Genomic DNA, 26537 nt, shown 5'->3' with positions numbered 1-26537 from the left:
GGATTTGCGCTCCCCCCTCATTCGTAATACACGGCGCCCGCATTTGCGAACGTACCGCGACGGAGGAAGGACGAGGCGGCAATGGCCGAAAGCTTCACGCGGTTCCTGCCTGGGCTGCGCAGCAGCAACAGCAGCGTGCGGCACCGCGCGGCGCAGAGCTTGCGGCTGTACATCGAGTCCGAGTCGCGCGATCTGTCCCATGGACTCTACATGAAATGGGTTACGGACATCAGTGCGCGCCTCATGCTGTTGTGCAACTCGAATGAGAACGCAGATCGTATGGGTGGTATCGCAGCCATGGACGAGCTGGTGGAGCTCTTCATCGCCGAGCGCAACGACCAGACTATCATAGAGTTTGCCCATTCCCTCACTAAAGTCTTTGAGAAGATCCCGAGCGCCGACCCGCCCATGCTTCGCGTAGCTGCCAAAGCGCTGGGTCACATCGTTTCCACGGGCGGTACCAGCCTCATCGAGTTCGTGGAGGATTATCACGTTAAGCCCGCGCTCGAGTGGCTGAAGAACGAGACGTTCCATGTACGTCGCCACGCCGCCGTCATGATCCTCAAAGAACTATCTATCAACGCGCCCTCCACGTCCTTCAGATACATGGACAAGTACTTTGACTTCATCTGGAGCGCCTTCTGGGACTCTAAACTCGTGGTGAGAGTGAGTGCCAGTGAATCTCTCCAGTCGTGCTTTATGCTGATCCAACAGCGTGAATCCAACCGCAAGACGTCGTGGTATAACCGCGCATTGGATGAAGCCGAGGGTGCCTTTAAACGCAACAGCTCGGACGCTACACACGGAGCCCTGCTGATTCTGAACGAGCTGCTGCGCAATACAGGAGACTTTATGCACTCGCACTACGGTCGTGCTTGCCGACTTGTATTCAGCCACCAGGACCACAAGAGTGCTACTGTTCGCTCTGCTGTCATCAGTCTGTTCCCTCGTTTGGCCAAGTTTAACACGTCGGTGTTCGTCGAGAAATGCTATCGTCCCTGTATGAACCATTTGCTCGAGGTGCTTTTCTCGGCTACGACGACAACGCGTCCGGACGCTCTGCTTTCGATTGGAAAACTGTCTTTAGCTATTGGACCGCTACTAGCGAGGGACGAACAGGCTTTGATGGCGATCATGAATGGAATTAAAGGTGGATTACAGGTGCGCAAGAAGGATTTCGATACACATCGAGAGGCTCTCGCGTGTCTACGTATGTTGGCGGAGACTGTGGGTCCGGCACTTATCAGGGTTGACTTGGAGTCTATGGTGGGGCCGCTCTTCCAGAACGATTTGGACTCGTCACTTGTGGAGACTCTGACGACTATCGTCAAGAAGATTCCGCCGATGAAGCCCATTGTCCAGCAGAAGCTGTTCGAACGACTAAGCTCAATTCTGCGCTCCAGACACAACGACGTCACGGGATCTGCTTCGACTCCTACCAGTAGGAGGCTCAAAACAACTTCCATTTCAGTGACGGGTGGAATGCTTTCGAATCTGTTCCTTTCAGCCACTGGAGCGAAGACCAATGGAACAGCAGAGAATGGTGCTCCATCAGCGGAGGTGTCGTCGGCCATTGCGATGCAGGCACTTGCACTGGAGACTCTAGCAAACTTTGATTTTCAGGGCAACCGACTCATCCCGATCATGTCTTTTGTTCACGAAACTGTGGTGAAATTTCTTGATCATGAAGTTGCAACTATCCGCAAGAGTGCTGCACTCACGTGCTGTAAGTTGCTTCTGCCATCAGGTGAAGATCGTGGTGGCAATATGGCGATGACCTCGGAGGATTTTGCTCGCCCCGTCACATCAGTGCTCGAACGTTTGTTAACAGTGGGTATCGCTGACAATGAAGCGAGTATTCGACTGCGTGTTTTGGCATCGCTGGACTCACGATTCGACCCGCTTCTTGCGCTGAATGACAACTTGCGGTGCCTATTTATTGCACTGAACGATGAGGTTTTCAGTATCCGTCAGACTGCGATGAGTACGCTTGGACGACTGACACATCACAATCCGTCCACCGTGCTACCATCGCTTCGACAGACGTTGGTACAGCTATTAGCTGAGTTGGAGTTTAGTGGAGATTCCCGAGGCAAAGAGGAAGGCGCGCTTTTGATCGGTTGTTTGCTACGTTCAGCTTCACAACTGGCCCAGCCTTACGTTCTCCCCATTCTTCGTGTGTTGATGAAGAATCTGCGTGAAGACTCAGAGCGCCGTAGCCACAGTCGAAGTACTGTCAGTGTGAGCAAAGCCATCCTGGCAACGTTGGGTGACTTAGCAGAAGTTGGGGCGCAAGAACTGACGCCATATCTCGGTCAACTGTTACCCGATGTCATTGACGAAATGCGAGACTCAAGCAATCCGCAAATTCTACAGGTAGCTATCAAAACTCTGGGTCAGCTCGTGTCGTCAACAGGTTATGTGGTTCTGCCGTATCACGAGTACCCGGAGTTATTGGACTTGTTGTGCCAGGCTTTGCAGAAGTCTGGTGACGCTTTTGAATCTCTGCGTATTGAAGCAGGACGTACGCTCGGTGTCTTGGGCGCGTTGGACCCGTACAATCTTCGGCTGTTCCACTTGCAAAAGCAAGGCAAACTCACAGATGCCAAAAAGAAAGAGTTCCGTTCCAGTGCGTTTGCGGTTGGTGCTGGTGGAGTATTCAGTCTAATGGCTAGTGCAGCAAACCCTTCGCAAGCGTACGCTGGTCCGAATGCAGCCAAAGAGACAAATGGAGCAGTTATTGGTATTCGAATTGGCAATGGGATTGGTGGTCCTGGAGTGCTTGATGGCAGCAGCGAGGAAGATGTTCAGCAACTTGGGGAGTCACTACTGCTCACACCGGCGCGGAAGGTGGCAAAAAGTGACAAGCAGACTAGTGGGAAGCTGACCAACATCATCCTGGAGGTTCCACCCGATGACTTGCTACCATCAATGATCCCTGACTCGTCCCAGTATTTCCCTACAGTCGCGATCAATGCATTGATTCGCATATTACTCGAACCGCGTAACTCGGTGCATTACCAGGGTACGTTCATGGCAATCATGTACATCTGCAAGAGCCAGCGGAAACGAATGGGGCAGCATTTGGACAAGATCATCCCAGCATTCCTTTACGCTCTAGAAAAGGTGAACCGTTCTCTTCGCAAGTTTTTGTTTGAGCAACTTTGCGACCTGGTTCAGATTGTCGAGGAGCAGATTCAACCGCACCTTGACCACGTGGCCTTGCTTTCAATCGTGAATAGTTATTGGGACGAGCATCTTGAAGAGGTTCTCAACTTGGTCAAGAAGCTGGCGAATTCACTTGGAGAGAAATTCCGTGTCTATCTGCCGGACCTCATTCCTCAAATGCTGCGTGTGATTCGTACTGAACGTGACAATCCTGCTCGGCCTCGAACTCTTTTGGTGCTAAAGACTGCAGTATCGCTCGGACGTTTGCTGGATGGATACCTCCATTTGATTATCCCAGCACTCGTGGCGCTTATTCAGAGTGATGCTGATGTAAATGCGAGGAAACAGGGCCTGGGTTCGCTGGGTTCGCTTGTGAAGAAGCTGAATGTGAGCGTGTATGCGTCCAAGATCATTCACATGTTGGCACGTGTGATCTCGTCGCAGCCGGAGATGGTGTATCTTGCAATGGATTGCCTCTGCTGTATGGTCTACACTATGGGTGACGACTACGCGATCTTCGTCCCGGTTATTAGCCAGGTACTGGGCCGTCATACATCGCGTTCAAACGATATATTCGATCGATACGATCTGCTGGTGTCCAAGATTTTGAAGTACCAACCACTTCCCGTAGCTTCATGGGCAACTGACCCTCTGAAAGCCCGCGCTGACACCGCTAATGACCACAAGGACTCAAACTCAGCCGCACAAGACGAAACGAAAAGTCTACCATGCGACCAAAAGAATTTAATGAAGGCGTGGGAGGCATCTCAGCGATCTACGAAAGAAGATTGGAACGAGTGGATCCTCGCGTTCTCGGTTGAATTGCTTAGAGAGTCGCCATCGCCTGTCCTTCGTGCTTGCAAGGAGCTGGCCTCGGTGTACCAACCTTTGGCTCGAGAGCTGTTTAACGCATCGTTTGTAAGTGTGTGGCCTCATCTATCGTCCACGACGCAGGACAACTTGATCCGATCTCTGGAGTCAGCCTTCCAGTCGCCACATTTGCCATCGGAAATTCTTCAGACACTGCTGAACCTTGCAGAGTTCATGGAGCATGACGACCAGCCTCTTCCGATTGATATTCGATTGCTTGGATCTTTGGCAGACAAGTGCCATTCGTTCGCGAAGGCCCTTCACTACAAGGAGCTTGAGTTTAACACGAACCCGAGTACTGATGGAATCCAAGCGCTTATTAGCATTAACTCGAAACTAAACCAGCCGGAGGCTGCACGTGGTATCCTGAAGTACGCTCTGGAAAAGCTGCCAGGTATTGAAGTGAAGGCATCGTGGCACGAAAAGCTCCTGAGGTGGGACGATGCACTAGCGACACACGATCGTGTCCTGCTAGAAAACCCGAACAATGTCGAGGCCATCTTCGGCAAAATGCGTTGTCTGTGGGCGATTGGCGAGTGGCGCAAATTGAACGATCACGTGCAGGAGACTTGGTCTAAAATCTACGGTGAGGGTCAGGACTTGAATGGTGAACAGGAAGATGGCGAGAAGCTGCTGGATGTTCCTCCGGCTCTGAAGAGAGAGCTGTGCAGCAGTGGCGCACGAGTGGCCTTCTCGCTGCAGAACTGGGACTCAATTCCGAAGTATATTAACTCAGATATGGACCCTACCGAGTCGCATCTGTTCAAGGCGGTTGTGTCTATTCGGCGCATGGAACTAGATGAAGCTATGAACTTAATCGGTGATTGTCGTAAAGAAATGGATCCAACGCTACGCTCCCTTGTGAGCGAAAGTTATGCTCGGGCATACCTCCCGGCTATTGTAAATCTGCAGATGCTCACGGAACTGGAGGAGATTGTCTCGTATCTGAAGGCATTTGCCTACAAGAACAACGGTGAGCTGACGCTTCTGTCAACGCCGGCTTCATCCACTTCAATGTCCACAACTGCGTCACGTCGCAAGCAAAGTATCAGCAGCCTTAACTTTGTGTCGTCTTCGTCATCAACTTCGTATGGACACGAGAAGCAAGTAGCGCTGAAGAAATTGCAGACGATCTGGACGAGACGAATGCTGGGAGTGGAGCGCAATATCCAAGTGTGGCAGAATCTCATGCTGGTGCGATCGCTTGTGTTTGATCCCAGAGAAGACGTGGATATTTGGCTCAAGTATGCGCGCTTATGTCTGAAGTCGGGACATATTAACCTCGCGTCTAGCGCACTCTGGCGTGTTGGAGCACAGCCGTTCATCCGCAGCGTTGAACGAGACCCGTATGCACCGATCCCGATCAATCTAGGTGGTAATGCTGGAGCTAGTCAAGGTTTTGCGAACGGCTTGTTGAGTTTAGCGGACAGTGCAGCACAGGACCCTCGCGTTGCCTTCAGCTACCTGAGGCATTTGTGGGCTGAGAATCGCGAAGATGTGGCCTTGAAGCAAATGGATTACTTTATCGAGGCCTTGGAACAGCATGGTGATCCAACGAACGAGGATCTGCGCAAGCTTCGTGTACAAGTGTATATTCAACTGGGTGAATGGCAAATGTCCCTTACCGAGCCGCACAAGCAGTCGTACGACCATGTCCTTGAGTGTCTTGAGACAGCAACAAAGCTGGACCCAACGAACGATCGCGCATGGCATGAGTGGGCTCTTATGAACTTCAGGGCGCTTGAGGCTACAGTGAAGGAATCTGGTCACGGAGATCCGAAACGCTATGCTGTTCGAGCCATCCAGGGTTTCTTCCGATCCATCTCATTCGGCCATACCAGTTATGATGTGACCAAGGACGTTCTGCGCCTACTGACGCTTTGGTTCACGCAAGGCAATCGCAGCGATGTGCACATGGCCATGGTTGAGGGTTTCCAGGAGGCATCAGTTGACACGTGGCTGGACGTGATCCCACAGCTTATTGCGCGAATCGATACACCGAACCCGAAGACTAGTGAGCTTCTTCATGATCTTCTCTCTCGGATCGGACAAGCCCATCCTCAAGCTTTGATTTATCCGATTACAGTGGCTTCAAAGGCGCTGAACCCGACGCGGAAGCACGCGGCGGAAGGAATTCTTGCTGCTGTACGTCGACATAGCTCCCAGCTTGTGTACGAAGCTGATATGGTGTCACGTGAGCTGATTCGTGTGGCTATCCTCTGGAATGAACTGTGGCATGGCGCTCTCGAGGAAGCGTCCAAGCATTTCTTCAATAACCGTGATGTGACTGCTATGATTGCTGAGTTGGCCCCGCTTCACGAGCAGATGGACAGAATCGGCACAGAGGAAACACCTACGCTTCGAGAGGTGGCATTCTACCAAGCATTCGCTCGGGATCTCGCCTATGCGAAGGAATGGACCAATGTGTACGAACGGACTAAGAGTCTGGACGATCTGAACCAAGCGTGGGACATCTATTACAGTGTGTTCTCGAAGATCCGTAAGCAACTGGCAAACCTCTCAACGCTAGAACTCGCTAACGTCGGTCCGAAGCTACTATCTGTGCACAATTTGACGCTTGCAGTACCGGGCACGTACAAGGCTGGCGCTCCTATTGTTCGTATTCAATCTTTCGACACGAAGGTGACTGTGCTAACGTCCAAGCAGCGACCCAGAAAGGTGACGATCAATGGAAGTGACGGTAAAGCCTACCCGTTCCTACTCAAGGGCCATGAAGATTTGCGTCAGGATGAACGTGTGATGCAGCTCTTCGGTGTGATCAACACGCTGCTGGCCAACGACAGCGACACCAGCAAACGCAACTTGGCTATCGAGCGGTATTCGGTACTCCCGTTGTCGCACACGAGTGGTCTTATTGGTTGGGTGCCCAACTGTGATACCTTGCACCAGCTTATTCGTGACTACCGTGAGGCACGTAAGATCCAGCTGAATGTCGAACACCGTCTTATGGTGCAAATGGCACCCGACTACGACAAGTTGCCGCTCATGCAGAAGGTTGAGGCGTTCAAGTATGCACTTGGTGAGACTACAGGCCAGGATTTGTACCGTGTCTTGTGGCTGAAGAGTCAAGACTCGGAGGTTTGGCTCGACCGACGCCGGAACTTCACACGTTCGCTCGCCGTCATGTCGATGGCTGGTTACATTCTTGGTCTTGGTGATCGTCACCCTAGCAATCTCATGCTGGATCGTGTGTCTGGCAAACTCGTGCACATTGACTTTGGTGACTGTTTTGAAGTAGCAATGGAGCGTGACAAGTACCCGGAGAAGATTCCGTTCCGACTCACGCGCATGCTGACGCAGGCAATGGAGGTCAGTGGCATTGAAGGCAACTTCCGCTACACGTGTGAAGCGTCGATGCGTGTGCTTCGTGATAACCGTGACTCGCTCATGGCTGTGCTTGAGGCGTTCGTGTACGATCCGCTTATTAATTGGCGTCTACTCAAGAAGGATGCTGTGCCATCCCACGCACAACCTGAGGAAGATGACGGTGCTGCAGCTGGACGTGGAGATGGCCCCGATGCCAGCGTTGACAGGAATTCTGTGCGTGAAGACGAGGGAGATGCAGACGGAGAAGGGGACGTTGCGAATGGGGGCAACGCTGATGAAGACAAGCTGACGGAGGGCAGCATGAAGAGCTCGACGTCGTCTGCTCCAGTGACGCCTCGGAGGCGGAGACACTCCTCGTCTGAGGCAGCGATGCTGGGCTACAACATGGACATGCTGGACCCGACGATGGCGCGCAACTCGATGTCGGAGACACAGCGGGATAACTTTGGTACCTCGTTCGTAGCAGCGGAGCACCCTCAGCTGAACGAGAAGGCGCTGAGTGTTATCGACCGTGTTAAGAAGAAATTGGCTGGCCGCGACTTCGACGACGGCAGCAGAGTGCTCACTGTGGACGCGCAAGTCGATCGACTGATCCATCAAGCTACTTCGCACGAGAATCTGTGCCAGCTTTACTACGGTTGGTGTCCGTTCTGGTAGCTGGTTGAAGTGTACTTTGGTTAATGGCTCCATTTTGTTAATAACTGCATGGATGTTCTTAACATCTGGTCCCATTTTGTTTTTAGTCTGGATCAAAATAACGGCGTCCTTTTTTGTGATCAACTTTGACTGGCAGCGGATTGACACAGCAACTTTAGGCCAATGGTGGCAACTAAGGGCAAGAAGCGCAAGGCCGCTCCGGGCGGCGCCAGCGGCAGTAAGAGCAAGCAGAGCAAGACGCAAACTAAGGGCCGTGGCTCCAGCAACAAGAAGAATGGTACCAAAAAGCCACAGCAGTCGACACGCCACGCTGATCGCGACGAGGACGAGGACGTGGAGATCGACGAAGAAGATGTGGCTTTCTACGAGGACAACGAAGAGTTCACGTCATTTCTGGCCAATATGGACACTAAGGCGTTGAAGAAGTCGTTGTATCCTAAGAGCGATAAGAAGGCGTCACCAAAGCCCGTTAAGGAACAGGACGAGAAGGATGAGATGCCTCTAGAGAAGCTGGAGGCGCGTCCACGCAAGGCTGCATGGGCCACGGACAAGCAGGAGGTGCTCAAAGATAAACTGCCAGTCAAATTCATGGACGGCAGCGTGCGTTCCAATAAACTACTCGCGGAGAAGGAGGAAAAACCAAAGGTAGAAGAAGAAGAAGAGGAATCTGAAGAAGAAGAGAAAGAACAGGAAGAGAACGATGAAGAGATGGACTCAGATGTGTCAGACATGGAGTTCGAGGAGATCACAGACGCTGACGCGTCAGCACCCACAGAGACGCCCAAGCCTGAGCTGTCGCCTGTGGATCTGAAGCGCCAGCGCGAGCTTCGCCTGGTTACCAAGAAGGTGGAGATTGCGCAGCTCTGTGAGAGTATATTGGAGGACCCTGAGGAGTCTTTCAAGAAGAACAAGGAACATCCACAACAGCTCAGTAAGATCCAACAACTGCAGGAATTGTGTCGCGACCCGGACGCTATTGTGCAGCGTCTCAGTCTAATGTCACAATTGTCAGTGTTCCTCGACATCCTACCGGACTATCGCATCCGTCTTCAGAAAAACGATCTGAGTGCAGAGGAGAAGGGCAAACAGAACCACGGACGACCCATGAAGAAGAAGGTGCAGCAGATGCAGGACTACGAGGCTGCGCTGCTCAATAACTACCAGAAGTTCCTCAAGTACTGCGCCGAGCTGGTTACGACGGGGCTCAAGGGTAAGCGTCCGGAGCAGATGGTGACGATGACTGCACGCGAACGACGTGACGTGCTGCTGGCTGAGACTGGTGTGCGTTGCTTGGCTCAACTGCTGGAGAAGAAGTACGCCTTCAACTTTCACCTTAACCTTGTGATCGCGCTGGTTCCTATGGCAGACTCGCAGTTCCCAAGTGTTCGTGAGCAGGCTTGCGCTTCCTTTGAGAGTGTCTTCAAGAGCGACAAGACATGTGTGTGTTCGTACGAGATCGTGCAGCAGATTTCGAGTTACGTGAAGCAGAAGCAGCATCGTGTCCAGCCTTTCATCATCCGTACGCTACTGGTTATGCCGCTTGAAGTTACAATGGAGCAGGGTGAGGCAGCTCGTAAGAAGGCCAAGTCTGACCGCAAGAAGCGTCGTCGTCAGCAGGCAGAGGGCGATACCATCGCTGCCGGTCTCAAGGAGGCTGAGGCTGTTGTGGACCGTGCGGAGCGCGAAAAAACGCAGGCTGACATTCTACACGAGCTGGTGCTGATTTACTTCCGCATCCTGAAACAAGCGACCTACTCGCAGGCTCTGCCGGCTGTGCTGGAAGGTCTGGCGAAATTCTCATTCCTGATCAATCTTGATATCATGATTGATCTGCTCAAGGTGCTTAAGGTCGTGCTGCGTGAAGAGGACGTGCTGCCACTTCCAGCGGCTTTGCAAGCTGTGCTGACAGGAATGCGCGCGCTGCAGGGTCCTGGAGGACAGGAGCTCATGGTCGATGATAAGGAGTTTGTCGACATTCTCTACCGGCTGCTGCACCGGTTTGCGGAAGGTGAGGCAGGCTCCGACTCGTCGTGCTTCACGACTCTACTGCAATGTGTGGAAGCAGTGTTCCTGCGTCGCAAGGAGATCGTTGTCGAGCGTGTGGCATCCTTTGTCAAGCGACTGCTGCTTGTGGCTCAGCATCTGCCACCGCACCAAGCCTTGGCTATCCTGTCTCTACTGCGTGCACTGTTTCATCGCTACTCAAAGCTGCAGCAGCTCCTGGAATCCGACGTGGATCGTGTAGCGTCGGGCGAATACCGTGCTGACATCGACGATCCCGACTTCGCCAACCCGTTCTCAAGCGCATGCTGGGAGTTGGCACTACTGACTCATCATGTCCATCCGAAGCTGTCCAGTTATGCTCTTGGCACTGCCCAGTTGGCTCCAACTCTGCCGAATGAGCACGCTCGAGCGCTCATGGACGCCTACGACCCGTACGCTGGCGCCACCTTCACATTCAAGCCGAAGGTTCCTGTACCGCCTAGCAACCCGCTGCACAAGAAGATCGCAAGTGAAAACAACAAGAACGACCGCAAGAAGAGTCGGCAGCGTCGTGCTCGTCAGTTCTTCGTGCGTGATCCGTTGGCGAGCTTGGACGAGCAGTATCGTAAGCAGAACGCGTCGTCTTTCTTCCAGAAGTGTCTTGAACTGGACGAGCAGCGCACAGATGACAAGTTGCTGGTGTTCAAGAAGTAAGCTGGACAAAAACATTAGATGCATAACCACACAAGACCATTTTGAACAAAAAGAGGCATTAGATATGTTCATGGACACGAGTTGTGCTCCTAGTAAGGCGAGTCGTATCGTCGGTGGGCGGTGTTGGCGTTGGCCGCATAAGGCGCAGTGGAGACCATACTGAAGTTGTTGCTGTTTTGAGCCTCGCTGCGCTGGGAATATCCCGGATTCTGGTCCGCGTACTGGTACATTGGCGCTGGAGCTGGAGGCATGGCCTTCTCCTGCCGTGCAACACGCACATTCTTCCATAGTACACCAGTCATGGCTAGCACCATTACAGCTGCAATGATACAGATGATACTGGCTACCATAATGACATTGGTCCACTTCTCCACCAGGTCGTAGAAAACACCGCGGCACTCCATGAACGGGGCACTCGTGGACATGTCGTCTGCAGCTGTAGCATTGAGCAAGAAGCCTCCACACCAGATCTGATTGGCGCTTGTACGCGGACAAGAGGCCTCTGTCCAGTCGAGAACCACCGAGTATTCGTCGTATTGAGAGACCAAGTCACACACGGCGCAGATGTCGTTGATAGCTGCCAGAGTCACTGTCGCGCAGACGTTCGTGAAGTTGGTTGTGGTGTCTGTGAAGTAACCCGCGAGCGAGACATTGAACATCTCGAGAACTGTGTTGACCGACGCGTCTTGGCAGTAATACGGCACCTGTGCGTAACAGTAAAGTCTGTTAAAGTTGGTTCCAAGCGACGCCTCGTTGTCGGTAGCGGGGTAGTCCTGGCTGCTCCAGTCGTCGGCCTTGGAGTTGGCCATATGCGCACCCACAGCCACCACGACGAAGAGAATAGCCGTGAGGACTAGCACGATGCCGTAGATAGTCAGTAGCAGCTTCTGTTGCATCAACGCGCCGAAGCAACCGAGTGCCGCCAGTGCGATGACCACGGCTCCCAATACGAGCGTCAAGATGAGCGTGGATGTACCGATCCACTCGTAATCGCCCTGGAAGGCGTCCAACCAGCCTGATGTCTTGACACGATGGCTGAAGTACACCAGCAGACAGCCAGCTACCATGAACGCCATGTTAAGTAGCAGCAGCAGCACTTTGGCTACATTGCCCAGTCCTCCGACGTAAGCCATGCCGCTAGCACCGCCTCGTTCCTCCATGATGGCGATGCCTCCACCTATTGTTGTTCCTGTCGTGGCGACTCGGCGAGTGTTCGAGGCGAGGGGGTTGCGAGGTAGAGAAGACGCGAACGAGAGAGGATACTGCTGTTCTCTTGAGCACCTGGCTTCTACGATCGCCCGATACACAAATGAGCGAGAGGAGCGGGACAAATGGTCCGACTTGATTCGCTTGCCGATTGGCTCAAAAGCGAGTCTCTGAAGCAGTCGTCAGTGAGACTTTTGTGGCGGCGATGGCTCAGCAGATGGCCAAGCACCACTTTGCACAACGCACAATTTGGATAGCCGGAAGTCCATTTGGCAGTGAGAAAACGTTTGTTTGTTTCGCAAATTGCGAAGCAGTCAACTCGAAAAGGGCGGTGATGGAGATCTGGTCCGTAAACTGTCAAAGTTCGTGAGTTGGTTGCTGCAGTGCTGGGGTGCTTTTTCTTTTCGTTTGAGTCAAGTCTTGGTCCACCAGAGAGCTGTTATACAACGAGCGAGCTGTCAGCGAATTTTAAATGGGTGGGTTGTCGTCTGTCGTACCGTTTTGTCCGTTACGGTACATGTGGGCGTATTGCACTGACTGTCTTTTGGACATCCTGGACTTTTTGACTTGATGTTTGTATGGCGCAGTATTTTTAGACAGCAGTTTTTGGGTATTTTTGGCCTTTTGGTCCGTCAGCCGATTTTTTGTGACTTGAAGGTTGTTTGCCGCCGCAAACGTGGACTTGTAGAACTTTTGATGAAAATGTCGCTTGCCATCCCGGCCAATCAGAATGCGGTCCATGATTACGACGTTGCAAATCTTGCTGCAATCTTGTGAAAATTATCGCATCTATGGAGATTTTTGCAATGCGTGAAGATTTCCATAGAGTACAGAATAAAATCACAATTTTAGGGGGCGGGTTTAGTCCCATATATGTCACCCAAAAATTGTGGTGCTTGCACATTTAGTCTTTAGGTTTAGAGCTCAATTTGGGTTTAGGATTTAGAGTTTTAAAGTTTAGAGCATCATTTTCTTTTTTCGATTCACCAGCATGAAAGGGCTGCCATCAGTAAGTTCATCAACCTGTCTACCAGCACGCACAGCGCCCTAACGCGCCTACTATCCTACGCTCTACATCCACACAGGAACTCCTCCATGGCGAGTGGCAATGTCAGCGCGAAATCGATCTGCTGAAGCGCACACTGGTCGCACATCAGCAACTCACTTCGCGTCTACAAGCCATGGCGCGTGAGCTGCGTGGAGAGCGCTACTATCCGCTGCAGACGGAGACCAAACAGCTACGTGTGCGCGTGTATCACACGTACATCCCACCCGTAGAGGCCGCAGAGAACACACCGGCAACGCCTGGCAGGTGGACGCTCAAGATCGAAGGCATCGACGCAGCAGCAGGCGAACCTACAATCGTGGTGAGTTGTGGCGAGCTGTAGTCTCTAGCCTGTACCGACCAATTAACGATGTCTGTCAACGCTGTAGAAATTCTCGAGCTACTTCAGGAAGGCGTCCATCGAGCTGGACCCGCATCTGTACTCGGACCACGTGATTGAGGTGAGTTTTGCATATTATTTTAGATTTTTTGTTGACAATTCCTTGCATCAGTGGACAAGCTTTCAAAAGACGAGTCATGACGTGGACGGGATTGAAGTGTCGCGGACTGGAAGCACGGCCCACACAGTGAAAATCAAGCTGCTACCAGCCCAAACGCCTGAGCGGTTCACCATTTCGCCTGAGTTGGAAGCAGCAATTGGTCAATACTTGGGTCCCGCCAAAGCATACACCAAGCAGGATATCGTGCTGGCCATGTGGGAATACATCAAGCTGCGCAACCTCATCAAGGCGGACGACTGCCGGGTGGTTCAGTGCGATGACAGGCTGTTGAAGGTGCTCAACTGCGTGTCGTTGCCCTTCACGTCGATTGTCGTGGCACTCAAGCAGCATCTGACGCCTATCAACCGTATCAATCTCGAGTACACACTGAGTCTGTCGACAGCCTGTGAATCCGAACTACTGGATGAAAAGTTCTTCGATATCTCCGTAGCAGCAACGTCCGAGCTTGATAAATCTCGTGCTCATGCACTGAAGGAGTGCGAGGAACTTCAACAAGACCAGAAAAAGGAGCTGACGTTGCTTAAAGAACAGGAATTGGACATTCTAGAGCGTCTGCAAATGTACACGAGGAAGAAAGAATGGATGACCCAGTTTGCTGAAGATCCGTGCGGCTTCATGGCAGACGTCAAGAAGTCTCAGCTCGCTGACGAGGAGGTTTGTGGCATTTGTACTTGTTGGCCCCCCATTATCGCTCTAATTCGTTTGATGTGTACAGATTTTAGCCGCCGAAACCGGGCTAGATGAGTTCAACATCCCACGTCCCCAGCAGTTCACACAGCCGTGGGTTCGCGAGGTAGTTGGAGAGCTGCTCACGACACGCCCCACTAACTAAGCAGCGAAATGTACTTTTTCACCTAATATGATGAGGTGGCGGATAACGGAGTGATATCAATAGGTATATCTGACCTTTGAAGATCGTTGTGCAGCGTCGGAACTAAAACAGCGGAAGAAAACGACAGTATCGCGCTGAGCACACCTGTATTCATCTCGATTCTACTCTGCTTCCTCTCGAACGAATTCTGTATTGTGTCCCTTTATTCCAGCTTGACTGCCGTAGGCTCCTTTGCTGTAGACCTTAATGCAGCAGTCTGCTACTCGCTTACGCTGTGACCCGACGGATTATGCCAAGCGGCAACAAGAGAAAAAGGAACGAGCAAAAGAAATTCGTGAGCAACGGCAGCGCGGTATTTTCTCCGACGAGCATACATTTTCCCCAAAGTACGTCTCTTTCGACACTAAAACCAAAGTTTTTCTAGCGGTTCTATTGAAGTATTTGCCTAAATGTCATTACCAAGAGTAAACTCGAGGGCTCGAGCTCATCCAACGCCGCCGGGTTCCCGTGAAGAGCCTGATCAAGCTTCTAAATCGGACAGTATGGCCTACCGGAACTACAGTCACAGTAACAACCATCAGGACAAAGAAGACGGAAGCGACGCGCTCGATAACCTATCGCGCAGATACCCAAAAAAGGCACCGACAACACCGCAGCAGATGGCAGCATTGCACGTTATGCCGCTCGAGCCAGGTATGCAAACGTGCCTAGTTAGTGAACTCTGCCAATTGATGTGATGCTAATGAATTGACGTAGAGCATGACACTTTGTTCCGAGAAGTGAAGCGAGCGACAGGACGAGAGATCGAAGATCTCCCTATTAAGAAAACATTGGCACCACCACGAACAGGAAACCACAACGGACCGTGTTTGCGGAATTCAAGTTGTGGATGCCCGAAATGTGGAGGTGGTGGCGTTGCCTCAAGTAACTTGAGCAGTGCTGATGCCCAAGAAGCTCCTATCCGCCGTAGGGAGCCCAAATCTGTGCCATCAACAGATCCATATCGAGAAAATGTCGTGATGGCGTCGCAAAGTGAGATGGGGGTATGTAACCTGATAGCACAGAATGAATCTCTCTACTTGCTAATGTTTTCTTTAATTGTCAGAACTCATTGATGCTCCTCAAGTCCAAGATGTCTCGTCGGAAAGCGCGGAGTGCGCCGACGAACCAGGCCTCTTTGTTTGTAGAGAAAAACACGCCCAGTGCTGTTATTCACTCAGCACGCTTCCCATCATCAACCTCCATGTCCCGAGATACACCGAGTCCACAACCAAGACAGCCAGTTGCACCACGACGAACTCCAGCTCAGGACGTCCCAGCTCCACCTACCAAGCGTAAATCACCCCTTGGCAATGTTGATGAAGACTTTACCGCAGATACCCGCTATCCTGCTCCGATCTCCACGGGATTCAATCTGTCCGAAGAACTCGTAAGACTTCACATTATTTCTTTTCTATTTTGCTTCAGCATTTCATGTATACAACTATAATCACTGCAGGACGAAAACGGAGACGGCTCGGAACAAATGGAACAATGTCATAACTGTAGCCGGAAATTCAACGTCGCATCACTACAGAAGCACCAGAAAATCTGCGAAAAGGTTTTCTCTGGACACCGCAAGGTTTTCAACATGGCAGCCAAGCGGCTCGAAGGAACAGAAGCAGAAAAGTTAGCGAAGGAAGCGAAGGCTAAAACCAAGGGCATAACTCGGAAAGCCCCCTTGTCAGCAACGGAGCAGCCAATTAAGGTGAAAAGCGTTGCAGATTGGAAGCAAAAAAGCGAAATGTTTCGCAATGCCATGAAGGCTAGTCGAGATGTATCCAAGGCGCTAAAGGAAGGCAAGGAGCTACCGCCAGTGATGCCGTCTGCCCCTGACCCGAGTCTGATCCAGTGCGAGTATTGCAGTCGTCGCTTCAATGAAAAAGCTGCCGAGCGCCATATCAATTTCTGCCGAGAAAAGTCTCAACGTGATAATATCAAGGGTGGAGCAAAGCGAACGCCAGCTCCAAAACCTGGGTCGCGAGCTGCAGCTACGAGGAAAAGATAACCAGGAAGGGAGCGCTATTTCTTGACGAATTATAGCCTTTCACGTTTACTTCGTACAATAGGTTTTTCTATCAACAAATTCTTCAACCGAGAACGAATAACCGATCCTTCGAGTGCATAATTAATGACGATGGAGGGCAAGTGTATACAAATGGAAGTAGATTGTCTAGCTCCGGGCAGGTCGATCGCATGACACCGATAACGAGCATTTCTTTTGAAATGTAGTTGAGAAAAACATCGATGAAAGCTTCACCAACGAATTCGTTGTCGATTTCCTCATCAAAAAGTCGACGGTGTGGACTATCACTGCTGCTTCCGATGGTTGGAAAATCATCAGTGTTCTTCTTGAAATCCAGTGAACCGCTTCCGTTTGCTAGAGCTTCAGTCACTTCCATGATGTAGGGATTGTAGAAAGCTTGACAGACAATTCGATTAAGGAGGCTTGATAGGAAAACGTTTCCCCCGGCAAAAGATGGAGTCAGAGACGGAAATTCGTCCTGCACCGCTTCATCGCACGGGCGGCATAGCTTTGCATTGCAAGCGTAGTGTAACACCGAAAGCGTATTTCTGCTGGCTGCGCTTGAGCCAGCAGCGGTGAATTTCCGCTCAGCTTTTATAGCCTGGTTGTCGAATTGCTGCAATACATCATCAATAACATCGGACTTTTCACGAAAGATACCAGGGTCTAGACCAGGAAATCGTCCCAACGCTCGTAGTTTTACGCTCTCCAATGGAATCCCTTGTTCCAACTCACGCTTGAACGTGGTATTAGCAGTGGGTGAAGACTCACAATCGCTTTCTTGTCGGCTGCTCTTCCGATGTCGATTTCTAGGCGAAACTGGTCTGGAATGGCCCTGGTTCGTTTGCTCAACTGCTAGTAAAGAGCAAACAACACCAAAGTCAGCCAGGCGCTCGTCGTCTGTCCAAGTATTTTGCCCACTCAGTCCGAACTCAGATACTTCATAATTGGATGTAAATTGGTCTGTTTCTCTCGATACGCTTTTGTCTAGTGGCAGGATCACAACTTGCAGAGCCTTTGATGCCTCAACACGTAATAGATCGTTGATTCGAGCTGGGCTCCCAACCACAATAATTATACCTCGTAGTAAATTTGCTGTGCTCTTTTCCGCCACCATCAGTAGATCCTTAGCTGTTGGTCTGTATGCCATCAAGAACACGATATGTGCTTCGTCGGTTTGCCGTTCATGTGAGTTACGTTGGCATTCCTGTTGAGCATATCTCCGAAGAAGACTGGAGATTGAGACTGCGTCTGACAAGCTCCTCGAGCAAATGACGTAATGACCCGACAGTCCCTTTACGCTCGATCTTAAGTGATCTCGCTGGAAAGCTGCTTCAATTCTGTCGACGTCTTTGGATCGGATAGCTGTATACAATGGGCTTCCGTGAGAAGACGAATTTGTGACCGATGGTGTGGACTGGACACGGTTAACTCGAATTGGAGAGCTTGCTTTTGTATCAGTAGTCAACGCAGCGGTTAGAACATCGCAGTTCTTGGCTAAAGTGTCGCTAATAGAAGCTTCCACTCTTGCTGCAGGGTTTCTCCATTCATAATCTTCGACTTGATCTCCCAGCTCAAAACGAATATTACGGACAGATGCTGATTTCATCATTGGATGAAAAAGATGGCGAGGTGATCGCCGCCAAAGAGAGTCCGATGATATTCGTACGGGGGATGTTAATAAACTTGCAGATGATCTGAGGTCTTCTTCAGATTCATTCTCCCAGTATCCATACGAATTAACAATATGAATAACGTCCGAGGCTGTTCTAGCAATTACAAAACTAATATCCCTGTTGGACAGATACAAGTTTGTTAATGCGAGACTTTAACAATAATAATCTAGGTACGGACGATCGCTTACCCTTCACTAATAATTGAGTCAAAAGGAGCGAGATAAACTGTACCGCCGTGCATTCCTTCGCAACCACTACGGCTGAAGGTTGCAATGAGTAGTGCTCCATATTTCTCGTAGATGTGTCGAGCTACGACACCGAATTTACGGTTGTCGAAGCGGGACGAAAACATGATAGGGAATACTTGATATGTCAATCCGTCCAAGTACTGTGAACAGCAATAGCAATATCATAAATGACGACAGTTTGGAGTTCCTGTGATTAACTACGTACCTCGTGAATCCATCCTTTGTCCCATTTTCGCCGCTTAGCGTACTGTCCTATATGATACGAGCGAATTAAATTCAAGATCAGTGTACTGGATCCTGGACACACTGCGGCTCGAGCAAGTAGCATATCCTTCAACGCAGACGTTTTTGTAGCGTTTGCACCTAGTAGCGCTGACGACATTTCGTATTCGTACACACGTGATAGCAACTGAATGTAAATATCCACGTGCTTCCCACAAGTATCTGCATAATTTCGTATAGAGACTGCGTGCAGAATCGTTGCTGCATCTTGTTGGGCTGGTTCATTCCGATTGTTGGCTAAGAAAAAGACTGCAGTCGCAGTTGCCATTTTAACTCGACATTGGTCCCGCTCCTTCATTAAACTTCCTCGTAGATAGCTAGTTCTTCGTCGGTATTTTTGCTTTTCAAGAACGCAAAGCACCTCGGGCGATGGGGGTTCGTCGCTGATGAACACCACATCCAAATGAATAGATCCACGACTAGGATGATAAAATTCTTGAAGGAACTCGAGTACAGTGCTAGCCGAGAGATTGTATCCCGATACGATGACGTGTCCGGACGACTTGACCACGACTTCTTTATCCCACGGGTTGCTTAGTTTGGCAAGCGCGTTGAGTTTGTTGACTTCGGCTGGAACAATCGTGAAAATGGCAATAATGGCAACAATCACGAACATGTGCCCCAGAAGAGTGCGCGGGGTGATATCTCCGTAGCCTGTGACCACACGTACAGGTGATTTAGCTAGCAATTCCCCTAGCATATAAATTATTATGCTTGCCTATAGTCGATACCGTTACCAAAACGAAGTATAGCGAGTCGTGAAACTCCAGTTTATCGTCTTCATCGTACTCATCTGACTCTAGTGCTTGGTAGATCCCAGCCGCGCATAGAATAACGGCAATTGTCGATAGAATGAAGACTCCAAGCTGGGTACACGAATTTCATGAGTTTACTCGGCTGACATCGGCTAAAGCAATAAAGTTTATTTGCCGGCAATGAAATTAGTCTCACCTCGTACTCAAATCCGTGTTTCTTGAACCTGATGTAACGAGCCAGTCGCAAAACACGTAGAATACGGAAGATGCGAAGTACTCGGAAGACAAACATCAGATTTGATCGAGTCCCTGGGTCAACGAACTGCAAAAGAAATCAATTCTTCGATACATGCGGATACCAACTATACTCGACTTACCACAATTAGGGATGGAATAATCGTGACAAGATCGATCATTCCGTGCCCAGAGAAGACGTATTTCCAAGGATCGTTGGCGACAAAAAGGTGCAGCCCAAAGTCGAAAATGAAGAAGGACGTCGCGATCACCTCAACCGCAAAGCGAGAGTGGGAATAGTAAATGTCCTTGTCGTAGAGCTCAGCAATGTACGCGAAGAAGATAAGCATGCTCAGAGCGAAATTTATGATCTCCAGCGCCAATCCGTACGGCCCAGCTAGCAGCGTGTGAGCTCGCTCTTGAAGCGTTGGTTCATATATCTGCGCCACCGATCGCCCCACCTCCGCCCCCTTACCGAAGTTACCACTGCGAGCGCTAATGGTGCTTGCGTTGAATCTGGACACATTCTCATCTAGACCCAATCAGCTCCAAAACATTATAAGCGTAATAAATAACTATAAAAAAAAATCAATTACATTTGTTAGGGCTGTCGGCGACGTGAATGCTGTCTTCTTGTGCTCGTTCCGACTGTGTTACACCATACCATAATTACACCACCGCAACCAACTCAAATATCCTCAAGGCGGCACACCTTCTCCACCGTATCCTGTAGTTCTGCCATGTTTTCGCCTCCGTCAGGCGTAGCCACCTCTAAATAATGGGACATAGGTTCGCATTGGCGACTTCTCGCTCCTTCAATGGGACCATCACTCTCTTGGTTATGTGTACACACGACATTGGGTTTGTATAGCAGTTTTTTGTGTGACAGCCATTCGACAAGGTAGACCTCGCAAGTCAGGCAAGATGGGAGGTGCTCCATGTGTGACCCCGACGTGCGGCAAGAGCGGCTCACTCATATGTCCGACATGCAAGAAGCTGGGCATCCCGCCGGCCATGAGCACATTCTGCTCGCAGGAGTGCTTCAAGGGTTACTGGTCCTCGCACAAGGCGCTGCACAAGATGTTCACACAGGCAATAGCCGAGGAACAGGCCCGCAATGAGCACGCGTCGCCCTTCGACGGCTTCGAGTTCACGGGTAAACTGCGACCCGGCAAGATCTCAGAGATGAGCACCGTACCTGAGCACATCCAGCGTCCGGACTACGCCGAGACGGGCATCCCTGTGTCGGAGCAGCAGGCCAGCAAGGCCATCCCCATCTACACGCCAGAACAGATCGCTGGTATTCGTGAGGCATGCCGTCTTGGTCGTGAGGTGCTAGACATTGCCGGTAAGGCGCTACGTCCCGGTATTACCGGTGATGAGATCGACAAAATCGTGCATCAAGCCTGCATGGAACGGGAGTGCTATCCGTCGCCACTCAATTACTACCACTTCCCCAAGTCGGTCTGCGTTTCAGTGAACGAGGTTATTTGCCACGGTATTCCGGACTCGCGTCCCATTGAGGACGGAGATATTGTCAATCTGGATGTGACAGTATACAAGAATGGCTACCACGGAGACCTGAACGACACGTTCCTGGTTGGCAACGTGGACGAGGACGGTGTGAGGCTGGTCAAGACGGCGTTTGAGAGTCTGGCGGTGGCCTCCAAGCTCATTCGTCCTGGCACAATGTTCCGTGAGCTGGGTAAGCACATCGCGGCTGTGGCCAATGCTCAGGACTTCTCGGTTGTCAAGACGTATTGCGGTCATGGCATCGGCTCGCTCTTCCACTGTGCGCCGAATGTCCCTCACTACGCGAAGAACAAGGCTGTCGGCATCATGAAGCCCGGTATGATCTTCACCATCGAGCCTATGATCAACATGGGCACGTGGCGTGACAAAACGTGGCCGGACGACTGGACGGCCGTGACGCAGGATGGTCAGCGCTCGGCACAGTTCGAACATACATTCCTTGTGACTGAGACCGGTTACGAGATCCTGACTGCTCGCGAGAATGAACCTGTGATGGAATGGGATCTCGCCAAGGTGCACCGATCGTAAATGTTCATACGAGGATGCAAGTGGCGAGTGCCGATACCATGGCTAGATGAAATGAAGCTGCGGGATGCTTGAGCATCACGCTTAGGTAGATGGGAACGTCTTGGTTCAGTACTCATCGTAAACACATTTTGAGATTCAAGAAGAAAAATGTCGGCCACCGGTAGCAACTTTTTGCAGAGGCATCGCCACAGATCGCCGCTTAACCACCACTTTTCATCCAGGCATCGCATTAGCCATTTGAGATTGAACTAACAATTCTTGCTACGAATACTTGTAGTGGTCTCACGAATGCGATCAGGCTGTTGCGGCTGTTAGCAGAACAGCCCCCGTCTCACGTTGGTGTTGCATTATCGCCTAGCGAAATGACATATCATGCCATTTTTCCGACGGCGGAATTGGTTCTACATGTAGTGGCGATAAAAACAACCATTCGAATGCGGCCAGTAGCGCGCGTTTGTTTGGATTAAGGTGTTCATCTGTAAGTTGCAAATTATCCTGGTTGAGCTAGTGCTAGTACTCATTTGAAGTATATGTACGGAATCCGCTGAAGCGGGGTTTAGACTTGGCAATTTGTGAAAGTCATCGTAGTCTACAGGATTACAAGCTAATTGTGGAGAATGCGCACGTGGCACTCCAACCATGCCTGGAGCTCTTTTTTCTGCGAGTTCATCGTATCATAAAACAAATATCGCAAACCGTGAACTACATGTAGATTTTTTTGCAGCGTGTACTTTTGCGTTACCATCTTGGATAAAATGCTGATTAATCCTGCCGAAGTCAACTGAAAGAGGTTTCAACGTCGTCACGTTTGGGTGGCTAACTTACGCCCACTTGCCGATGAGCGCCATCAAACCAGCACCCAGCCACAGAGAAATGTACAAAGCAAAGCGCTGGGCCGTCTGACGCGACAGGAACTGGCCGTTCGTGGTCATGTTGTACGTCAGCAGCTCCACCAGTCCCGTGTACAGCAGAATGCCACCAGCAACGCAGTTGAGAATGCCCTGAACCCACAGAGAAGTCGTCGATGAATCAGAGTATGTGCTACGGATGCCAATGCCGATGACTTGGCCTATGGGAGTGGTAATAGCGAAGATGAAGTTGACCATGAAGAGCTTGCTCGTACTTTCGAGTGAGCTGAGTGCCGAGCTACCGATAGCGATGCCTTCAAAGAACTGGTGGAAGCACAGAGCAGCCAGAAGAGTTTTGAACTCTGACCCAGTAGTGACGCCGAGATCGAGGCCGATAATCACTGAATGGAAGACAACGCCAGCTTCAAAGATAAGCGTAGCGATTTTGCGGCGGATCTTGGAGTTTTGTTCATTTTGGTCGACAGCATTTTCGTGGTACGGATTCTCCGTAGGCTTCGGAGTTTCTCGATCAGCTGGGGTAATTACAGCCTCTTGTGCGGTAATTTCTCCGTGAGCGTGACCATGACCGTGGAGCATGGAGCCCTGGGCACCGAAGAACACCGAACTCTCGCACTCAATAAAGTGCATGAGTACAAGGGTGATCAGTACAAACGCGAGACCCAGACTCTCGTAGTTTTCAACGACAGAACCGAGACACTCGTTGCTCAGCTTCTCAATGCCTTCGTTGATCATGTGGATGAGACCTGTGGCCAGGACAACTCCGTAGGCGAAGGCGCTAACAGCCTCCATGATGACCGAGTTGGCCTTACACTGAGGGATCTTCTGCGAGATGATAGGGATCATAGTTCCGGCCGCGGACACGACGAAAATGATGAAGATGGAGCCAATATGTAGCCCCATGTCGTACTCAGTGTCCCCATCGAGCGTGACGCACCCGCAGCAGGTTTCTTCGGCCATGGTGGTGGTGAGCTGGTGAGCTGATCTCGTGGTCAGGGATGTAGTGAATGTTGGAGCGCAAATGGGAAAGTGAGTGAGGTTTGGGGCCTTTTTCGCCATTCGATGGCACTCTGCATTTGTGGGTTCATGAGCAGAGGCCACTCGTAGAAACCTGTCAGGCGCCGTCGGCACAGGACACCACGTCTCACCCGCTCCGCCGCCGGACAAGTGCATGTCTTGTACATGTATTTATTAGTATCACTGATTCAGTGACAGGTTATCATGCAGGAATATTTGTACCGCGGGCGTGTATGCGTTACGTCGCCTACAGCACGAGGGTTCATCCACTGGCATGTTTTCGTCGTAATTAGAAAACACAACACCTGTCAATGACAGGGTCATTGACCATGCAGCGGCGAGACCAGACGAAGGCAAACGTACTGATGGGATTCTGCACGTCACTTCATCCACTCCAGGAGGAATGAAGCCGTTAGCACTACCGCTGTCCAGAAATCTACGAGAAAGGAAGTCATGTACTTGCAGGATATTGCTGCTCTGGCTTCTTTACTCGTAGTACATGGGAGGTCAATGATAAAAACGCACACACCGGGCCGTGTAAACATGAAAAGCTTACAGTACAGACGACAGGAAGGTTTTGTACTTCACTTTACCGTCAAGCAGTCATTCCACAGTTCTTCGGAAAATGATCCCCATTCAATTCAAATTTTGCCCACAGTTTGGTAGTCGATCAAACTATTCACCCCAAATTTTCTTACTCCGTGTTGTTGTTTGCCATAGCTAATGTTGATCCCAACTTCGCAAAATTCTTTAGCGAAAAACTTGGATAACCAACGTCCACGGAATCCGACTAGTATTGTAGAAATCACACGTTCTTCCCTTTTGAACCTCCCTTTGCTGAGACAGATTCGGTTCGGTAGTGGTTGAATAGCACTGGTATTTCACATTTCATCACACTTAGTATAGCTGCACCCATGGATTGCATCTCCATTCTTGACAGCAAAAAAAAAAAGAATCCGGGGCCGTTTTCTCTGTCTAGATCACTCGCGTCTCAGCTAAGCTAATCAGCCCAATGGGTAAGCAAGCGCTTCGGAAGAAGACAATAACGAAGAGCACCAGTGCAATGCGGGGGGGGGGGGGGGCACGTAATGGCGATTGGGTCATATGGACAATCAATTCTTGTTCAGAGTCTATAGCACACGAATCTCTCCCTGCTGACGGTCGCAATCCTCATTAGGCGTCCTTCTTAGTCTCTGTCTCCGCGCGACGCTCGCCTGTGGTCGGTGTGCCCTTTGTTTGCTCGCCCTGAGGTGCACTCGGAACCAGCTTGCGTGCGATCATATAGAACCAGGCGTATTGCAACATGAAGAACGGCGAGCAGCCCAGCACGTACAGTGGCTGACACTGCTTGGCCACCCTCGGAATGATGTAGACAGTATTAAACACCACTCGGGACAAGAAGAAGGAGCTGGCAAACAAGGCTCCCGCCACAGTACTGTCCGTGAGTCGGTACCAGTTGTAGAAGCCCGTGCTCACCTCGTTCGTTTGTATCCAGACGTACGGGTTACCGAACGATACATCACACACAGTAGGTTCGTTCACAAAGAGCAACACACCCCAGTATAGACCGAAGACGTGATGGCCGTAGTCCATTAGTCGCGATTGTCTGAGCGAGAGGAGGTTTTTCACTCCGTCCGAATAAACCATAGCAGCGAGATCCACGAGGAAGAATGAGAGTGAGACGGCCACCGAGATGGTCGTGTCCAGCCCATAGTAGAGCGTAATCGTGGAAGAGATCGTGGACACGACGCCGTGCGCTGCGTTCAGCGTGATGATGTGGTTGCGGCCCTTAACACCCGCTGGTACGACATTCAGGATAAACGTCCAAAGTATAGCCCAGCACGCGACAGCGGCGGCCAGACTCGGTGCGCGCGATGTCTGCACCTCCTCCATACCGTCAAATCCGCTAAGTATTCCTGTCTGATTGGTGGTGGGGGGGGGGGGTCAGAAGATCTGATACTTACCGATCAAACCGTCACCAAAGGATCAGAAAAAATCTCAGCGAAAATGAACAGGGGAGCGTGTCTGGTGTTCACTTAGCTGGTTGTAACGCGCTATGGGAGGAGCATACTTAACGTGTAACCTGTAGACGAAGATACTCCACTGTTTTTTTATGTCAAAAGATCTCAAAAGATCATGCTTTTCGGTCGGTACAATACGGATAATGGTTAGCTGCTTGCAAGGACGCAGTAACTAAATACTTCATTCACTTGTAGGTTCGCTTAGACTTTACAACTACTTACGCCCACTTGCCGATGAGCGCCATCAAACCAGCACCCAACCACAGAGAAATGTATAACGCAAAACGCTGCGCCGCCGGACGCGACAGGAACTGGCCGTTCGTGGTCATATTGTACGTCAGTAGCTCCACCAGTCCCGTGTACAGCAGAATGCCACCAGCAACGCAGTTGAGAATGCCCTGTACCCACAGAGCAGTGGTGGACGAGTCCGAGTACGTGCTACGGATGGCAATGCCAATGACCTGACCAACAGGCGTCGTGATGGCAAAGGCGAAGTTGACCATTAAGAGTTTCCCCTTACTCTCAAGCGAGCTGAGAGCAGACGTGCCGATAGCGACACCCTCGAAGAACTGGTGGAAACACAGCGCCGCCAGAAGAGTCTTGAACTCGGAACCAGTAGTGACTCCCAGGTCAAGACCGATGATGATGGAGTGGAAGATAACGCCAGCTTCAAAGATAAGCGTAGCGATTTTGCGGCGGATCTTGGAGTTTACTTCACTTTGGTCCAGAGACTTATCGTGATAAGGGTGGTCAGCCGGTCGTGGGGTCATTGCGCCTTCAGGAGTAATAACAGCTTCTTGTACGAGCGCCTCACCGTGAGCATGACCATGACCGTGGAGCATGGAGCCCTGGGCACCGAAGAACACCGAACTCTCGCACTCAATAAAGTGCATGAGTACAAGGGTGATCAGCACAAACGCGAGACCCAGACTCTCGTAGTTTTCAACGACAGAACCGAGACACTCGTT

At 50.9% G+C, this 26537-nt stretch overlaps 10 protein-coding genes across 17 annotated transcripts; 5 read left to right on the top strand and 5 right to left on the bottom strand.

Moving 5' to 3' along the window:
- The first annotated feature begins 31 nt into the window (after window positions 1-31).
- Window positions 32-8188, top strand: PPTG_03990 (hypothetical protein). Its single transcript, XM_008897796.1, has one exon. The coding sequence runs from the start codon at window positions 82-84 to the stop codon at window positions 8041-8043; it is 7962 nt and encodes a 2653-aa protein (XP_008896044.1). The 5' UTR covers window positions 32-81; the 3' UTR covers window positions 8044-8188.
- Window positions 8177-10988, top strand: PPTG_03989 (hypothetical protein). Its single transcript, XM_008897795.1, has one exon. It carries the CDS (start codon window positions 8206-8208, stop codon window positions 10738-10740), a length of 2535 nt encoding a protein of 844 aa, XP_008896043.1. The 5' UTR covers window positions 8177-8205; the 3' UTR covers window positions 10741-10988.
- PPTG_03988 (hypothetical protein) lies at window positions 10767-12406 on the bottom strand. The gene has a single exon (XM_008897794.1). The coding sequence runs from the start codon at window positions 11898-11900 to the stop codon at window positions 10830-10832; it is 1071 nt and encodes a 356-aa protein (XP_008896042.1). The 5' UTR covers window positions 11901-12406; the 3' UTR covers window positions 10767-10829.
- A 531-nt stretch (window positions 12407-12937) lies between these two features.
- PPTG_03987 (hypothetical protein) lies at window positions 12938-14344 on the top strand (the record flags this gene model as incomplete). Its single annotated transcript, XM_008897793.1, has 5 exons — window positions 12938-12955; window positions 13032-13313; window positions 13381-13452; window positions 13504-14166; window positions 14228-14344. The coding sequence occupies 5 exons, from the start codon at window positions 12938-12940 to the stop codon at window positions 14342-14344; spliced, it is 1152 nt and encodes a 383-aa protein (XP_008896041.1).
- A 246-nt stretch (window positions 14345-14590) lies between these two features.
- On the top strand, window positions 14591-16391 carry PPTG_03986 (hypothetical protein; the record flags this gene model as incomplete). Its single annotated transcript, XM_008897792.1, has 5 exons — window positions 14591-14730; window positions 14808-15037; window positions 15125-15387; window positions 15450-15773; window positions 15843-16391. The coding sequence occupies 5 exons, from the start codon at window positions 14591-14593 to the stop codon at window positions 16389-16391; spliced, it is 1506 nt and encodes a 501-aa protein (XP_008896040.1).
- A 3-nt stretch (window positions 16392-16394) lies between these two features.
- PPTG_21546 (hypothetical protein) lies at window positions 16395-20507 on the bottom strand. Of its 8 annotated transcripts, none has more exons than XM_008898347.1 (8): window positions 20317-20440; window positions 20201-20252; window positions 19748-20136; window positions 19567-19692; window positions 19334-19481; window positions 18539-19269; window positions 18274-18473; window positions 16395-18202 (listed from the first exon to the last, which is right to left on the bottom strand). In XM_008898347.1, the coding sequence occupies exons 1-8, from the start codon at window positions 20389-20391 to the stop codon at window positions 16474-16476; spliced, it is 3450 nt and encodes a 1149-aa protein (XP_008896595.1). In that variant the 5' UTR covers window positions 20392-20440; the 3' UTR covers window positions 16395-16473. The 8 variants fall into 8 exon arrangements, with proteins under 8 accessions (XP_008896595.1, XP_008896596.1, XP_008896601.1 ...); XM_008898348.1 differs by having other exon boundaries at window positions 19748-20120; XM_008898353.1 differs by having other exon boundaries at window positions 18539-19481; window positions 19567-20136; window positions 20201-20507.
- On the top strand, window positions 20507-22372 carry PPTG_03983 (methionine aminopeptidase, type I). The gene has a single exon (XM_008897791.1). It carries the CDS (start codon window positions 20529-20531, stop codon window positions 21663-21665), a length of 1137 nt encoding a protein of 378 aa, XP_008896039.1. The 5' UTR covers window positions 20507-20528; the 3' UTR covers window positions 21666-22372.
- PPTG_03982 (hypothetical protein) lies at window positions 21991-23687 on the bottom strand. The gene has a single exon (XM_008897790.1). The coding sequence runs from the start codon at window positions 23588-23590 to the stop codon at window positions 22487-22489; it is 1104 nt and encodes a 367-aa protein (XP_008896038.1). The 5' UTR covers window positions 23591-23687; the 3' UTR covers window positions 21991-22486.
- A 926-nt stretch (window positions 23688-24613) lies between these two features.
- PPTG_03981 (hypothetical protein) lies at window positions 24614-25460 on the bottom strand. The gene has a single exon (XM_008897789.1). It carries the CDS (start codon window positions 25439-25441, stop codon window positions 24722-24724), a length of 720 nt encoding a protein of 239 aa, XP_008896037.1. The 5' UTR covers window positions 25442-25460; the 3' UTR covers window positions 24614-24721.
- A 186-nt stretch (window positions 25461-25646) lies between these two features.
- Window positions 25647-26537, bottom strand: PPTG_03980 (hypothetical protein). The gene has a single exon (XM_008897788.1). It carries the CDS (start codon window positions 26460-26462, stop codon window positions 25788-25790), a length of 675 nt encoding a protein of 224 aa, XP_008896036.1. The 5' UTR covers window positions 26463-26537; the 3' UTR covers window positions 25647-25787.

This window comes from Phytophthora parasitica (genome assembly GCF_000247585.1).
Source record: "Phytophthora parasitica INRA-310 unplaced genomic scaffold supercont2.6, whole genome shotgun sequence".
Lineage (NCBI taxonomy): Eukaryota > Oomycota > Peronosporomycetes > Peronosporales > Peronosporaceae > Phytophthora > Phytophthora nicotianae.
Note: the sequence above shows the minus strand (reverse complement) of the source record. Positions and strands in the feature narration are given on the sequence as shown.

Excerpts from the sequence above, each read along its gene's own strand:
- PPTG_03988 (XM_008897794.1), bottom strand. The coding sequence starts at position 11,900 with ATGGAGGAACGAGGCGGTGCTAGCGGCATGGCTTACGTCGGAGGACTG.
- PPTG_03982 (XM_008897790.1), bottom strand. The coding sequence starts at position 23,590 with ATGGCGAAAAAGGCCCCAAACCTCACTCACTTTCCCATTTGCGCTCCA.
- PPTG_21546 (XM_008898347.1), bottom strand. The coding sequence starts at position 20,391 with ATGTCCCATTATTTAGAGGTGGCTACGCCTGACGGAGGCGAAAACATG. Across the intron at positions 20,253-20,316 it reads TACAGGATACGGTGGAGAAG|TCGGAACGAGCACAAGAAGA; the intron begins GTGTGCCGCCTT and ends GGTGTAACACAG. Across the intron at positions 20,137-20,200 it reads CGCCGACAGCCCTAACAAAT|ATGAGAATGTGTCCAGATTC; the intron begins GTAATTGATTTT and ends GATTGGGTCTAG.
- PPTG_03989 (XM_008897795.1), top strand. The coding sequence starts at position 8,206 with ATGGTGGCAACTAAGGGCAAGAAGCGCAAGGCCGCTCCGGGCGGCGCC.
- PPTG_03983 (XM_008897791.1), top strand. The coding sequence starts at position 20,529 with ATGGGAGGTGCTCCATGTGTGACCCCGACGTGCGGCAAGAGCGGCTCA.
- PPTG_03981 (XM_008897789.1), bottom strand. The coding sequence starts at position 25,441 with ATGGAGGAGGTGCAGACATCGCGCGCACCGAGTCTGGCCGCCGCTGTC.
- PPTG_03990 (XM_008897796.1), top strand. The coding sequence starts at position 82 with ATGGCCGAAAGCTTCACGCGGTTCCTGCCTGGGCTGCGCAGCAGCAAC.
- PPTG_03980 (XM_008897788.1), bottom strand. The coding sequence starts at position 26,462 with ATGCACTTTATTGAGTGCGAGAGTTCGGTGTTCTTCGGTGCCCAGGGC.